The following is a 15,471-nucleotide window of genomic DNA, read 5'->3' as shown; positions in this document are numbered from 1 at the left end:
AAAATTAAAAAAAATATGTTACAGACTTAACAAATCGCATAATATGAGATTTTAGAATTCCACATCGAGAGTTGTTTCAAGAAATGACGCTTTGACTTTAAGATCGTTATCTCTAAACTCAAATAATACTGGTAGCGCGGAGAAAAAAGAGCTTAAGGATAAAGAACCATCATAGGTCTTTCTATAGGATCTGCAATTCTAACTTGATAATTTATCAGAAAATCGATGCAAGACTTTCTAAAGGTAGAAGTCCTATAATCTCATCTCTTGATTCAGCGTAATCTATTAAAAAGCCATGTCTGACGGGAAAAATGCTTCCTTTCACCGTCGCTTTTCTCAATAAAATTATCAGTACGATATCTGTGACTCGTTGAAACGCTTACTTTGATTTACTAAGACCTCATCATTATTTCTATATTAACTTCGAGAATATAACTTATATTAGCAGAATTTAATGTATATAATAACGTGTAAACCCATCGATAAAGAGAGAAAAAATAATCTTGAATAAATTCTTGTAAATATCTAATGTAACACATGCAATTATGTATATGGAAATACGCGAAGGAATTCCGAACGAGAAATTCCTCATTCATATTTGCGGGCTTAATATGTGTTATACATATATGAAGGAACGGCAGTTTATGAAGATGAGATTTTATCGGAATGTAGACTTTTAATGAGATTAGCGGCATTTCATTAGCCTGTAATAAATGAATTATGCAAAATCGATTTCGAAACGAATCGGATTATATATCCAAAAACAGACGGAAAAGGTGAAGCTTATAAATGTTAATTGGCTTTAATATCAAACATAGCGATATTGAGAGATGCAGGAAGCTTATTGATTAATTCGTAGGTAGTAAATTAATTTGGAAATTGTTTAAGGAAAAGTCTAATTTAGCTCACGCGTACAGGCTGAGCATATTTTTAAATATGATGAGTAAATATGATGAGATTTTTTTTAGTTCGCGCGCGCGGATCCATCTTCAATTGTGGATCCAGCGACTATTAATAGTTGGACACTGTAAAATTCAACGATGGCAAATGAGGTCGCCTTTTCGCTTCGTCGCGACTAGACAACTAGCCGACGATCGCAGCAGCCGCATCTCGCAAGTCGTATCGACATAGTCGACTGCCGTTGGGAGATACGCTAATGGTCGATAATGGAACTGCCGCGGCACGGTCAAAATCGAATTATGCCATCCGGTAGCTGCTCGTGATCCGCAAAACAATGTGTCGCGAAAAGTGTGCGTTTTCTGGCACCGTGGTGATATGGATCGATGGGAGATAAAAAGAGAGAATCTTCCTGTTCTTTGCTCAAAAGCGAGATAAATAATAGATGATTCTAACTTTTATATAATTCTTTTATTTCGATTAATATTATTTATACAAAGGAATCATTTTTCCTATTTCGCATACGAAAATTTTCTCGTAATTTCTTTACGTCGAAATATTTCAGATTCAAATATTTGTGCCTAATTCTAAAATATATGTGAGAGTTGCGATCGCGGGGAAAGGGAGAAGGAGGGAGGGAAAACGAAAAAAAAAAAAAAAATTATTTCTCGAAAATATTTCCTTCTATCGCTATCAAGCTTCTGATACCGTTAAGTAATTCTATCGCGAACGATAAAGCTCGGATACAATTCCGGATTTTAAAGCCAATGACCAGTCCCCGTTTTAATTAATTTATGAAAAATTTTGTGAGCCTCGCCATAATCAAGGAGGAAAAAGATCCCGATAACGCGATAGAGAGTCGAGACGATCGGCAAATCGACGAATCGCGCTGCAATGTCCGCAGACGCAGCAACAGCAGACGGCGAACACTTTGTTGCTGATCCATTTGGGCGCCGTGGAAACGGCTGTGTGCTTGATATTGCTGATCTTCACGATCGGTTCGTGGTCAGTCGCCGGCACGTGGTGCGTTTTCCACGGATTCCTCTTGGCCTTGCTGCATCCAGTCGCTCTCTGGACCGTGACGGGATTAAATTGCGACAGGTGAGTCTCTCTCGGTGTCTTTCTTTTCCTCCCTTTCTCTTTATAATATTATATCATTTGATATTATATTATTCGATATTTGGATGCGGAGATATATTCCATGCAAATTGAAGACGTCGGGATGAATGAGACTGCTGTATCAGCTCTCCCCCGTAATTGGTTGTTCGCGGAAGCCAAGTTGACGGTAATCGATGCGTCGAGGTTTGTAAAAGGGATATGTGTAGCGGTTGTTAATCACATTGTTCTCGCGTCAATCATGCGTGAAACCGCGTTTTACGCGACGCGCGTTTAAAGCACGTGCTTTACGCGGAGATTCGAGTATCCCTTGTACGAGGTATGCGAATCGCCACATCTCGCGCATTTTCGAACGGATTATTTCCGTGATTCGATTTCCGTGCGAATTCGATAAAATTATTCTCGTACTGGTTATTGCTCGAAAAATTTTATTCTTATCGTTCGAAATGTGCAACACGCTTTCAATGAAATTTTACGTCGGATAAAGGAAAAAATGTCATTGTCCGTCGAGTAAATCGAGGACGAAAGAGGTACGTATTCGCGGAAACTTTCGATGAAAATCGAATTTAATCTCGATATACGGCACACGAGCGAGACGTGAACGAGGCCTCGGCGACAAAGTCCGCAAAAGTCAAAGAGATTTCCGATGTAGGATGTCAATAATGATTCCACAGACTCAAACAATATCGCCGCGACTCAGATGATACAAGACATTTGTTCGATACAGCCTGCGTATAACCCAGAATCGCATCCGTCATTCCATTTCTACTTGTTGCTTATTATCTCGCTGTGTTCTCGCATTAATAACTGAGGTATGCATTTCGGTGATACGAGATGAGTTTGGATTGCACCGGCTGAAATAATTATCATCCTACGCTTTACATACATATTGCGCTTTACATATATTATACAAGCACACAATGGAGTCCTGTATAACGCGAGGGATATATTCCGCGTTACACGATATTCATTAAAGTGTACAAAATTTGAAAATATATTAATTATTTTGCAAAAGAAAGAAAGAAAATATATTCTTCGCAAAATTTGAAATTTATCTTCCGCATCATAGAAGTACCGCGTTGTACGAGCTTTACTATAAGCTATTCAGACACACTTTGAAAATCTTGCTGAAATCTTGCATTTCTTCCTCCGCGAGTGATTCCTGTGAATTCCCGCGACAAACGTTTCTTTATCGTCTCGCGCGACTCTTTAAGGAAACATGGAGAATTCCCTTGAGAATATAGAAAATTCTTCCCTTCTCTCTTTCTCGGCAAAGGGCACTGCCGGGCCCGACCGTTGGCTCGATCGATCACGAAATATTTTATTCAGAAGCTTAACAGATTTAAGCCACCAGTGCGTCTTTGGGTTTGCCCATCGCGCATATATATCTCGTTGTTGCATTTTCACTAATCCTCTAAGAAAGTTGGTCGTTTAAATATGACATCATCCTCTTCTACTCATTATATCCGAGATATTTAATAAAGGGAAGGAGGAGGTGGGGAGAGGAAATCGTTAGAATTTGACGCTCAATTGAATGTGAAAACGGAAACTCGCGCGCGGTCTCCAATTACATTCTTGCGAAGACTCCCATTAGCCATGCCACGCAATTACTCTATATATACAGGTATTACGCGATTGCTGCACCGCTGCATTACGCCGCTTTGGTCTCGCCGCGTCGCGTGGCCGTCGGGTTGGCTGCTTCCTGGACGGGCGCTCTGCTTCTGTGCTTGCCGCCATTCTCCGGTCTGGTGCCGCCTTATAGGTTTGTATACACATACATATATATACATACGTATCACATCATTAAGTACCACCACCATTATCAGCACCGCCATCGCATTCCGTGGCCTTGTTCCTACGATATTGCCGCGCGATTGCTGCATTTTCTCGGATAATGAACAAGATTCGATTTACTTTGTGTTCTCCATTTCTCGTCTCGCGCAAGTTGTTTTGCATTGTATAAAGGCGCGTTGCGAGACAATTTCCGTGCCAGCTCCTCTCGGCGAGCATGAAAGAATTCAATCTCATTCAAGATTTCGTCGGCGCCAGAGAGTTAGTTGAATTAATTAAAATGTATTGCAGCAACAATGCCGAATAAACTACAATATTCTCAACGAGCGCTTCGGTTTTACTTATTTTTAACGCCCGCATACAAATACGGTTAAAAGAAAAAAAAATATATACTGTAATTTCGCGCAAATACACGTTCTCTCTCTCTCTCTCTCTCTCTCTCTCTCAATATTCTATGTATCGATCAGATATAGCCCAGGGTTGGGTTGCTGCGCCCCGGATTTCGGGAACGGCACTTGGGGATCTGCCGCGGCGCTCTACGGCGCCGTTTACGCCATTGTGGGCCTGGGGCTGCCGGCCGTCCTCGTGACGGTCTGCAATTTACGCGTGCTAGGTATAGCGCGGTACCATCGGCATCGTATCGCCAGCGCGATCTACGAAGTCACCCTGAGCGCCCAGGTGACCATTACCCATCAGCGTAATCCGTTTTTTGTGCCAACCGTCACCGCACCCTCCGCCGGGGGACCGCCGCGTTTTCACAGCGCCGCCAGCACGGTTTGTACAGATATATATTTTTTTTCTTTCCTAAGATTTTGTCTATATAACATGAATGCATTTAAAAAGATACGATTTTCCTCATTATCGTTCCGTAACGGCAGTTTCTTCCGTCAATCGACGAAGAATCGATTTTCTTTTTCAACAGACTTCATCCGGCCAATTTAACTCTTGTCAAGTCATTCGATTTAAGTTAATCAGGCTAATCAATAGTGCTCTGTAGTTAAAGCCTAATCTGTAATTTAATTTTCTCCGAAGTTAGCAAGTCGAATCGATAGACACCACGCTGCGAGGCATCAGCGAAATACATATTGAAATTTCCTCGCTCTGCAAAACATCTCGTCGCGATTACGAACCGTCCGGTTTAACACTTCTATTCTAGGAACTTTGACCCCCGGGATCTTTCGAATATAATAAATCTCGATATTGACGAACATCCTTTACCGCAAGAATAAATAATTATGAACTTCGCGATCGAATGCGCGGCTGCCAATAAACTCGATCTGGCCTCATCGAATGATAACGTTCCAGGTGATGCAACTGGTCGGCTCCCTGTACCTGCTCTACTTTCCTTACTGCGGATTTATCCTCTGGGAAGTTTGCAATGCCGGTAATCAGCAGCGTTTCCCCGCATACCCTAAACTCGCCGCTTTGGCGTCGTTCCTCCTGGCGTGCTCGCCGCCCATCAACGGCGTTCTTTATGGCTTAAAATCGCAAACTCTGCGACGATCCGTACAAAACTATTGGCGGAAGAAGGCGACCAAGTCCGAGTTGCAACAGGTAATCCGAGCGCAGGAAAAGCAAAATGAACTGTACTATCGAGCGATGCAAAGGATACTAGTTTTCGAAGTTTACGATTAATATCACATTTATATATTTATTCAATTGCGTTGGACACGTAAAATTGCATTCCAGGAGATACAGGCAAGAACGCCGAGCGTCGCGGGCTCTAGGCGGCCTTCCGGCAACGGAAACGCTTCCTTCTTCCCGTTTCCGCCCTTACAACGTAGACTCAGCGAGGCGTTATTGGCCCTCGGTTCATGCAGAACCGGCAGTAACTTCGAAAGCAATAATCTCGGGTTTCAGCGCGGGAGGCTGCAGCCCACCGTGTCGTGCAATACTCTTAGAGTGCCAACCGCCGAATCAGGTACGCAAATTTACGCGATTTACACTGCTGATACGGTTTTAACGATACTCTCTCTCTCTCTCTTTACATATACATATCCGTGCTTTCGGTTTATATTCAGAAATAATGTTCGTAACCCGAGAACTCTCATAAATTAAGATCTTGTATCTTAACGCAAAGTGTCTCTCTCTATAAAGACTCGTAGTAAAATAAATCAAACTTTCGAAAGATTTCTCTTGATCGTTGATTGGTAAACATTTCGACACTGACATGAGCGTCCTCCTTTCATCATGGCGCGCTAAGAGGAGCCGAGAAAATTGGTGAGGGCGAGCGCGAGTGCCGCCAGTCTGATGGGCCCCAACTATCGGAGCGACTTTATCGGGACGGACTTGGGCGCGGGATGTTCGATAGCTTTATGCGAGAACCCGAGGAAGAGTCCGAGGATCCTCATAACGCGCGCGTACAGCGAGGAGAGCCAGGACGGGAGCAGCCCGCTTCTAAGAAAATCCCTCAATTCCAATAGTAACCCACCGCCGTGCGAAAGTACGTCATAAATTAACAATTTGTGGTGTCGTACATGTACCTCAATCGCATTTGCATTTTCGAAATAATATCGCGATTCAAAAGTTTAAAAAAAAATTACCGCAGAAGCCGTTATTAATTTATCTTTTACGCGACTCCTCCTTATATCGTGCATACAGAATGAGTCACATTAAAAATTATTACCGTCAAAAAATTCTAAATTATGAATTTTGTATAAAATATTTTATATAAAAATTATTTTTTTATTTCTCTCCAAAGAGATCCTACGATCAGTATAATCACAACTTTTATCTAAATTCTTTTATCTGAATATCTTTTTATAAAACATATAGGATTTACTGTGATCGATAATATTTTGTAACTCACCCTATATATATTCATTTTTCCTTTCTTTTATAAAAAATTCTGTCGTCACATAATATTATCTTCTCCGTCAGCGAAAAAATCAATGAGAAAAGGTTTTAATAACGTCAGTGAACATCGTGACAACATAAGTTTCGTCCGTTTCGTGACAATGTAAGTCTCGTCGTACGGGGATTTGTAAATGGATAGATCATTGAAACAAATGAGGTAGATCAGTGTGTTTGTCCGTATTCGAGAAAAGAATTCTCATTTGTATCGCACGTGCATAGAACGTCGATGGCGGAACTGCAGTACCGGTAGCGACAGCAGCACGGGAAGCAGCGACGCGAGCGTCTGGACCACCAACGTGACCCCAAAATCCGTCAAGGGTAACACATCAAGAAACTCAATGGACGGCTGGTCATCACGACGATATGTACGCGGCAAGAATTTGGAGGAAGGTCCGCTATCGACCGCGATCAGGCCGAACAACAATAGCGAGAGCAGCGATACCACGGATACGACCACAGCCACGACAACAACCACCACCCTGCTCAAATCTCTCGCCGTAGTAAGTATCATTACTAAAATATATCCTTGTAATAATAAACATTGCTCATTAATACTGTTAATGGTCGCCTGAAATTAGATTAATTTGATGATGCAGGAAAATGGCGAACCGAACGAGAAGGAAAAGGAAAGGGCGAACGGTAACATAAAGAAGACAGAGTGTAGCGAAAGCGAAAGCAGTTGGAGCAGCGTAGAGGAGATGGAGACTAAGGCGATAACTGAGAGGAATGACGAGGACGACGGTCTCGAAAGGTCGAGGGAGGAGTTGCGGATGGGACTTCCGCAGCGAAAGTCAAAGATCGACAACCGCGAGGTTGTCGAAGTTTCCGAGGACCGAGGCGAGGAGGCTGCGCAGCTGAGGCCTCTCCTGACTCCCTCCTCCTAAGCTTATCCTCTTAAGTCTAAATGTATTTTCCTTTCGGGTAATCCGTTCGTGTCTCGGACAAGATGAGATTCTACCGCGTGTACTTAAGCGACACCGCTAGATAGAACGAAGTTTCGTAATAGGAGAGAGAGAGCATCTAATCATGACGTACTTATTTCGCGAATTTGCAAAAATATAAAGAGTTAATCGGTCAATTGTGACAGCTATTTTAATAACTTGTATCTATCGACACAAAAGCGAAGAGAGGAGATATTTGAGGAATAACTCGTCCAAGCGTACATTTTGTACCACAAAATGTGTGATCTCGATCATTTCTTATACGTTCTAATGAGAAACGTAAAAAAGTTTTTGAAGTAAACGAGAGCATTCGGCGCAGCCTTTACACTCGACATTAATATATATCGACATATCTTGAAATTATATTTTTATACTTTCACTCTGCAACATTACGTAACGCAACGACGACGTGAAACCATCCTTTACAACAAAGAGAAGAAGAACGAAACTAATTAATACACCACCGGCAAACCCGATTTCGGAAAATTCGCTCGCTCCCTTAACGCGCTGAACGAGAGAAGAATTAATTATCGATCGTTTTCGATCATTATCGATGAAAGTTTTGCGTCAGCGACAAATTCGTCATCCATGAAACCGGTCCAATCTACCTTTAATTTATTAAAGCAAGAAGATTTCATAGAAACTCGTGCAGGAGCGAAGAAAGAATAACGGACGGAAGTCGGACACCCGAGAAAGTTCTTTTAACAGAAAGCGGTAATAAAGATCAAATCAAAGATTCGAGCTCCGAAAGAATATTCAACGTTCGCATTAAATTCATATATCGGACGCAAAGTCAAATTCTACGTAGAAATAAATCTCACTTTTGTAAATGTCAAATTTCGCTCATTGTCAGTATGTAGTTACGATTTCGCATTGACGTGAATTTCATGGCCCTTTTACTGGACTTTCTGACATCTACGCGAAAATATATAAATGATATTAGAGTAATTTAGATAAGTCAATAATTAGTCGATAGTGATAATAGTAGCCGTTGGAATTGACACTCCAAAAATTGCGTAGGGTATATATGTGCGTACAAAAATCTATGTAAAAAAATATCTCGACATTCTCTGGACGTTTAATGGTGTTATTTATGATACGGCAAGAATGTTTTTCGTTTCGATTTGTTGAGAAGCGCGCGAGAGTCGATCCGTATTCGCGTATTTTAATTACGATTGATACGGACTACGGTCTAGTCATTCCAATTGTATACAGGATGAAAAGAAAATGACTCCTCGTGCAAAAATAAGTTGAAACTGTAGAAAAGAATTTTTTTATAGCGAGCTTTCTTATTCGAGAAAACTGATTTTATAAATTGGAAAATTAATAGCATATTTATTACGCTATTTATATCACGTATTTTTATTATGCTCTTTTTCAACTTGAATAATCACTAACTAAGATCTTCATCATTATCATAAATTATGTGATTTATCTGGACAGCGGATTTTAAGATGTGTATAAAACGATACATTATCTCTATTGCAAAAAATAAAATTTATCTTGATGCTTTATATACATACACAACTTTTTTTCCCACATACACGCACACATACATACAGTAATAATCTAGTTCAAAGTTTTATTAAATGGAATATTATGCTTTTATAATATATTACATTATAATCGCATCTACATATCAATTTTTTTTAAATTTCTTTCAAAAAATAATTTCCTGGAAAACAAAGCTTTGTACGAAAAATTGTATTTTACATTTTCAATTAATTTTTTGGTTTTTTATACTACATTTTTCGATTTATCTTGTACATATATGAAATTCCACAGTCCGATAATATATTTAGATGAATAATATTAATATATATATAAAATTTATTACTCTGTTGATAGATCTGTAATGAAGAATTAATAATGCAAGTCGAATTATTGTCGACTTGTTTGATTGTTGACTGCTTAATACGGAGTAAATACGGATCACTCTCTGTATGTCAGCATAATTTATACGGTATATTGTTGTTGAATATATACATCGTTATAGCCGAGACAGCACTTATCGTACGCAGGAGACTTGATAGTTTCCAGGATATGTCACGACGTCCATGTAACTTCGAATTTTCTAGAATCGCTTATATACGAGCTCTGTTGATCTAAACTTGTCAGTTAGAACTGTGTGCGTACAGCTCGGATCCGTTAAGTACAGTAACGTATCTGTTGATCTCAAAAAAAAATTTTTAAAATCGTGATCTCTCGGTCAAATCCGTCATCAATAATAAAAACTTGAGGAACTTTGTCGGGTGCGAGTATGTTGTATCGATGTTAATGATTACAAAGAGTTGCGACATAAAAACGATGTCTGAGTGTATAAAGTTAGTGCAAATAAAAAAGAAATAAAAACGATATACCCAGAAATTATTAAATTTGTAGAATTTTACACGCGTATACCTTTCGTAAAAAAATAATTAATATATGTGCATTAATTAACATACGCAATAACTAACACGCGCAATAAATAACATACAAACTACAGGTCTCGTGTTGCTTCTTAATCAATACGGCGTTTATATATTTTCGGAGACACGTATAGAAAAATATGTCGTTTCCTTATTTGGTACTCAAACGAAAGTAGACCCGATCCTACCTTTAGCACCTATTAAAATTCAAATTCGATTGGATACGATGTCCTCTTCGAAAATTCTGTTTGCAAAACGTGTTCTCACGCATCTCTACGAGATCGGTCGATTACGTTACATTATATTTGAATCCCGTGGAACAGGTATACGACCTCGCAAGGGGCGGTCTTTGACCGCGCTTTTTTTTCGTTCACTCTTCATGGATGAGTCGCGTCTGTGCCGGTTTCTCGCGCGGCTCAACATACGAATTTCTTCATGCTTGCCGGAATCACCGAAAAATTTGCGGTGCATTCATCCGAGAGTGTAAGATATAGTCCATTGATTCGCGATTATCTAAGCGTGCCGGTGGAAATTCGTTGAAAAACGCATATTCGCGCGCGTCAGTGCGGAAAGTGTGCAATCGAGCGTGGAATATTCGCATTTTAAATATTGCCAGGAGTTTCTATCCGGTGGAGATGGCGGAGAAGAGCATTCTGACGTGTACATTCGAATCACCGGACGAACGGAGGTATGAATTGCTACATGTCAAGAATTTTCAAAGTGTCTCGCACGGATATCCATCAACATTTGCCAAAGAAATCTTTCACAATTAATCTTTCGAAACTCGAGCCGCGCGCACGAGCATTCATTGATACAGCCCTGCTGTTGATGCGCAGACTCGCATCGATCTTGTTCGCTCAGCTGATAGTCTACGTCTACGCCACTGGAGTATCACAGATCCGTTTCGTTTGAGAGACGTGTTAGAAATACATTTAACAGACATGTCTTCTGACGATTTATCATCGAGCGCACGGCAGTTTTCTTCTCACAGTTCTATATAGCGTTCAATTATTTCGTTATCGCTCCTTGCGTGCGAACAAAGTTTATTCATGCGTTTACGGTAATCCGACAATTCACAAGTGTATGTGCACTTTTGTGCATCAAGGAATTCAACACGTTACCTATATGCTGACAAAATGTCGCGCGTTTCCGCAATGTAATTGACACAGCCGATATGGCGCGGAATTTCTCTCCTCCGCGTGCCAGTCGAGAGAAGCGCCAGAAGAAATACGTAGATGGTGAGAAACGGACGGCATGTCTTCCAAGTGAGTGTGATCAATGAATTGCATTAATCGCGAGAGAAGAGTATAAGGGCAAGGGGAAAGGAGAGCGCGCGGGCTCTCCATTTATCGTACTAATAAATGGAGCTTTTCTCAGAGAAAAATCATGAGAACTTCCTCGCCCTCGTCCAGCACGAGTTCCGGTTCCGTGTACGCCAGCGGCGACGATGCGCGCCGGTTCACCGAGGGGAACCGGTCTCTCGATTCGGAGGATGTCGGAACCGCCTGGCTCCTCGGTTCTACCCGTCCCTCGCGCGACAGATCGAGACCTCGAATCCTCGAGAGATTCAAGATAGACAAGTGAGTCGCGTGCTCTTTGCCACAAAAATAAAAATCATGCTATACATAATAATGCATAAAATTATTTGTTATTGCGCTATTGTCCCCGCTAGTTCAACAGAAAAAAATTTCGCGTTTTAATATGCTCGAATTATATACAAATTATTTTATTTTTATATCTTTGTGAAAAAGCAATTTGGTTTCATTAAAAAAAAAAAAAAAAAAACAAAATTGAAAGTTCCTGAAGTTCTTATCAATTCTAGAGTTAACTACGTGTCAATTATATACATATATATTGTCCACGATAGAAGAATCTGCTACGCGGGATCACGCTTTGCGCAATCGCACTACTATTATGTTACATCTACATATTTTTTCATATATATATATATAGTCATTTTGAATATGATTGATACACTAATCGAACTACTATCTTGCATAATTTATAATTTTAAATTTAGTTTTTTTTCTTTTTAAGGAAAATAAATATTTTCATAAAAACGTAGTCTTCTTGCGAAATCAATCAGTGCAATCAAATGATTCATTGTAATTCAAACAATTTTTAAATATGTTAAATTTAAACATGAAACACGTATAACAAAAGATCTCACCTTTTTTGTGGCAATCTTTTTTGACAATTCTTCGTTTAAATATCGCAGATACAATTATGAAATATTCGTCAATAGAATATTATACTTTTACCTTGCGATGTAATTTCCTTGAGCTGGTAAGATACAGGCCGCCAATTTATCGGTAGAATGAATTTTCCTTTCTCTGTAGTTTTCTCAACCTTGATTCTTGTGTTAATCTAGTAGAAATCAAACGTAATCTGCTCTCTCGATAAACTTCGTCAGCTGATTCGTTGCTCTTTCGAAAGAACTGTTAAGCGAGTCGAATACGAGCTCGCTTGATACGCTGAAATCACAATAAGAAAAACGAGAAATAATGACTACGCACTGCAGACTCTATTGACGAGTGTATCCGAAGTGCTGCCAATCGGCCAATCGTGTAGCGCTTTTATACATACATACACTATATATTCTCCTTGTCCCCCTCTCTCTTTGATTATTGCTTTGTTGAATATGAGTTATGATGCAAAATATTAACTTGCAATTTTTGAAATTACATATTCATATCACACAATTATCATGCTTTAAATAATCATATAAATTTAATAAAAAATATTGGTAAAAAAAAAAACATTAAATTTTATATTTAGAACATATAATGTCTATTAAATAAGATCGAATGTTAAAACTGACAATACATATTTAGAACATTAGGACACATTAGATTATTTTTAAATGCAACCCTGCTTTAAATGTATTTAAAAAAAATAGCTGGAGAATATTTTTTTATCGCTGTTATTTGAATAAGTGATAAACAATGTTCTGTATGTTAGGTTTTATTTGTTTAAAATGTTAAGAACGCATTTTAAAGGATATTGCATTTTCTTTTTCTTACAAGAACAATTCTTTCTTACTATCTCTATAAATAGATATAATATATTGAATTATTTTGCGATGGCAATTTTTATAAAAACTAATATATAAAGAAATATAAAAATTGAAAAGACAATTAATATTTATCAAACTGTTGCCGGAAACGATTGCTCAAAAACTGTAGCGTGAAAATGAATTCAATTTCGCCATATATATATAAAATTTTAATCTATGCGTTTTAACAAGTTTTAAAAATTATGTTTGACTACACGAAAGGAATATTATTTCGATTAAAATTATTACATATTGAGTGCGAATAACAAGGTAGCAAAGAGTGTTTACTTGAACATTATCATCTTGCGATAAAAGACTACGATTAATATATTCGGCTGATAATACAATCTTTTACCTTTCAGATCACGACGTCACGTACGATCCTACGCGATCGTAATAATCGTCACCATCGTAGCTGCATTCCTAATTGCCATAATCGGTCTTAGTATTTACGGCACATCCGACACTTCGCAAAAAGACAGCTCTCTGATACCGCCCGATCCGGAAACTGTACAACCGCCGTCGTGGAGTAAATTACGGACTTTCAAACACGGTGCAGTTTGCGCGGATGGAGCGCCATGCGCTGTTATCGGCAAGTATGTACATCGCATTGGCGCGAATTTTTGAATTCAGTAATATATACACGCGATACGCGACAGATTAAGAGTGTCTCTTTCACAAAGGCGTAAAAGGAAAGAATGTCTTTCAGATCGATCTTAGAACGGAATGGATCGGCGGTGGATGCTGCGCTGGCCGCGCTGATATGCAACGGACTCGTGAATATGCAAAGTCTAGGATTCGGCGGTGGATTTATGATGACCATTTATCAAAGATCCACGCGTCAAGCTTTCGTTCTCAATGCCAGAGATCGCGCACCTTTGGCAGCGAATTCTACAATGTATAACGACAAGCCCGCGAACGCGTCTTTTCACGGTAAATTTGGATATAACAATTTTTCTATAAAAGTCTATAAAATGTTTAAAAGTTTTATTAAATTTTTTAAAATTCTATAAAATTTTTCTATATGAAAGTGTCTTAAGATTATATTCTCTAAGTATCGTTTATCTATTTAGTAGTGACTATGATTTTTTTATTTTAATAGGCGCACTGGCAGTTGCCGTTCCCGGTGAACTAGCTGGTTACTGGGAAGCTCATCAACGATTCGGTAAATTGCCATGGGCGGATTTGCTCGAACCGAGTATCGAACTTTGTGAAAAGGGCTATACTATGACAGTGGCGCAATATGATGCCCTTGTATATAATAAGAAAAGTATTTATAACGATCCAACTCTGAGGTATGTATCTGTCAAATATAAATTATATAGATTAAAAATTATAAAATATTAATTTCATATAACAAAATTATTATTGCGTGTATGTGTGTAAAAATAAAAAACCTTTTGATTTTTGTAGAGAATTATTTATCGATCCTGCGACTAACGAATTCCGTAAAGCAGGATCTGTCATTAAACCCCTCACACTTTGCAAAACGCTGCGAATTATCGCCGAGAAAAATGCGACTGAATTTTATAACGGCACGATTGGACGATATCTCGTTGACGATTTACGCGAACAAGGAGGAATCATAACAATGAAAGACCTTAACGAATACAGGTAATCAGAGAATTATTGTTATGCTACAAATTTTGTTTAAAAAAAATATCCTTTTTCTTTGTACGCAGAGTTTTATGGGATCAACCGATACAGACGAATCTCTCGGGCGGCATAAAACTTTTTACTACAGGACTACCCGGTAGCGGAGCTGTTCTCTCGTTTATCCTCAACGTCCTCGACGGTTACGGCTTCACACCGGCCAGCATGGTCGATTTTAACACGACGATCCTCACGTATCACAGAATGATAGAAACCTTCAAGTACGCGTACGCGTTAAGGACGGATCTGGGCGACGGAGCTTTCGTCGATATGACCAAAGTAATAAATATAAATTCGATTTCTTTTTCTCTCGGAATATTAATGTCTGTTTGTATTAATATCTATACCGTAATTTGATTATTTTTAAGATACTCAAAAACTTGACATCGAGCAGCTTTGCACGCGTGATACGAAAAAAAATTAGTGACGAAAAAACCTGGCAGGATCCGCGACAATACGGTTCTTCCCTCCACGCTGGTGCCGAAGATCATGGCACCGCACACGTGTCGGTGCTGGCGCAAAATGGTGATGCTGTATCGGTTACCAGCACCATTAATTATTAGTAAATAAATTTCTACCTCTCAATTCTCTCTCTTTTTCTCTCGTATATTATTTGCTAGATTTTCCTTGTACGTTTTTGTATCCGATAATCTTGCAGTTTTGGAAGCGGAACAGTCAGTAGGAGAACCGGCATTGTGTTGAACAACGGCATGGACGACTTTGGCATTCCCTCAAAGATCAGTTACTTCGGTAT

At 39.2% G+C, this 15,471-nt stretch overlaps 2 protein-coding genes across 8 annotated transcripts in view; both read left to right on the top strand.

Moving 5' to 3' along the window:
* Positions 1–1,744: 1,744 nt before the first annotated feature.
* Positions 1,745–9,164, top strand: LOC115244261 (the record flags this gene model as incomplete). The annotated part of the gene is made up of 8 exons (XM_029821790.1): positions 1,745–1,998; positions 3,638–3,775; positions 4,272–4,578; positions 5,110–5,358; positions 5,494–5,725; positions 6,008–6,247; positions 6,880–7,160; positions 7,257–9,164. Coding segments are annotated over 8 exons (1,989 nt in total), but the record flags the coding sequence as incomplete, so codon positions are not given.
* Positions 9,165–9,544: 380 nt separating this feature from the next.
* The window catches only part of LOC115244258 (scoloptoxin SSD14-like), a 12,588-nt gene continuing 6,661 nt past the window's right edge, over positions 9,545–15,471 (top strand). For 4 of the 7 annotated variants that reach the window (XM_029821785.1, XM_029821784.1, XM_029821783.1 and 1 more), the window contains exons 1-9: positions 11,245–11,274; positions 11,387–11,589; positions 13,427–13,660; positions 13,774–13,997; positions 14,167–14,359; positions 14,478–14,678; positions 14,747–14,996; positions 15,086–15,279; positions 15,376–15,447. In XM_029821785.1, coding sequence (XP_029677645.1) covers positions 11,245–11,274; positions 11,387–11,589; positions 13,427–13,660; positions 13,774–13,997; positions 14,167–14,359; positions 14,478–14,678; positions 14,747–14,996; positions 15,086–15,279; positions 15,376–15,447 — 1,601 coding nt within the window. The other 3 variants (XM_029821786.1, XM_029821787.1, XM_029821788.1) reach the window with 3 other exon arrangements.

This window comes from Formica exsecta, unplaced genomic scaffold (genome assembly GCF_003651465.1).
Source record: "Formica exsecta isolate Colony F162 unplaced genomic scaffold, ASM365146v1 scaffold80, whole genome shotgun sequence".
Classification (NCBI taxonomy): domain Eukaryota; kingdom Metazoa; phylum Arthropoda; class Insecta; order Hymenoptera; family Formicidae; genus Formica; species Formica exsecta.
The sequence above is the reverse complement of the archived record's forward strand: the minus strand, read 5'-3'. Positions and strand labels throughout refer to the sequence as shown.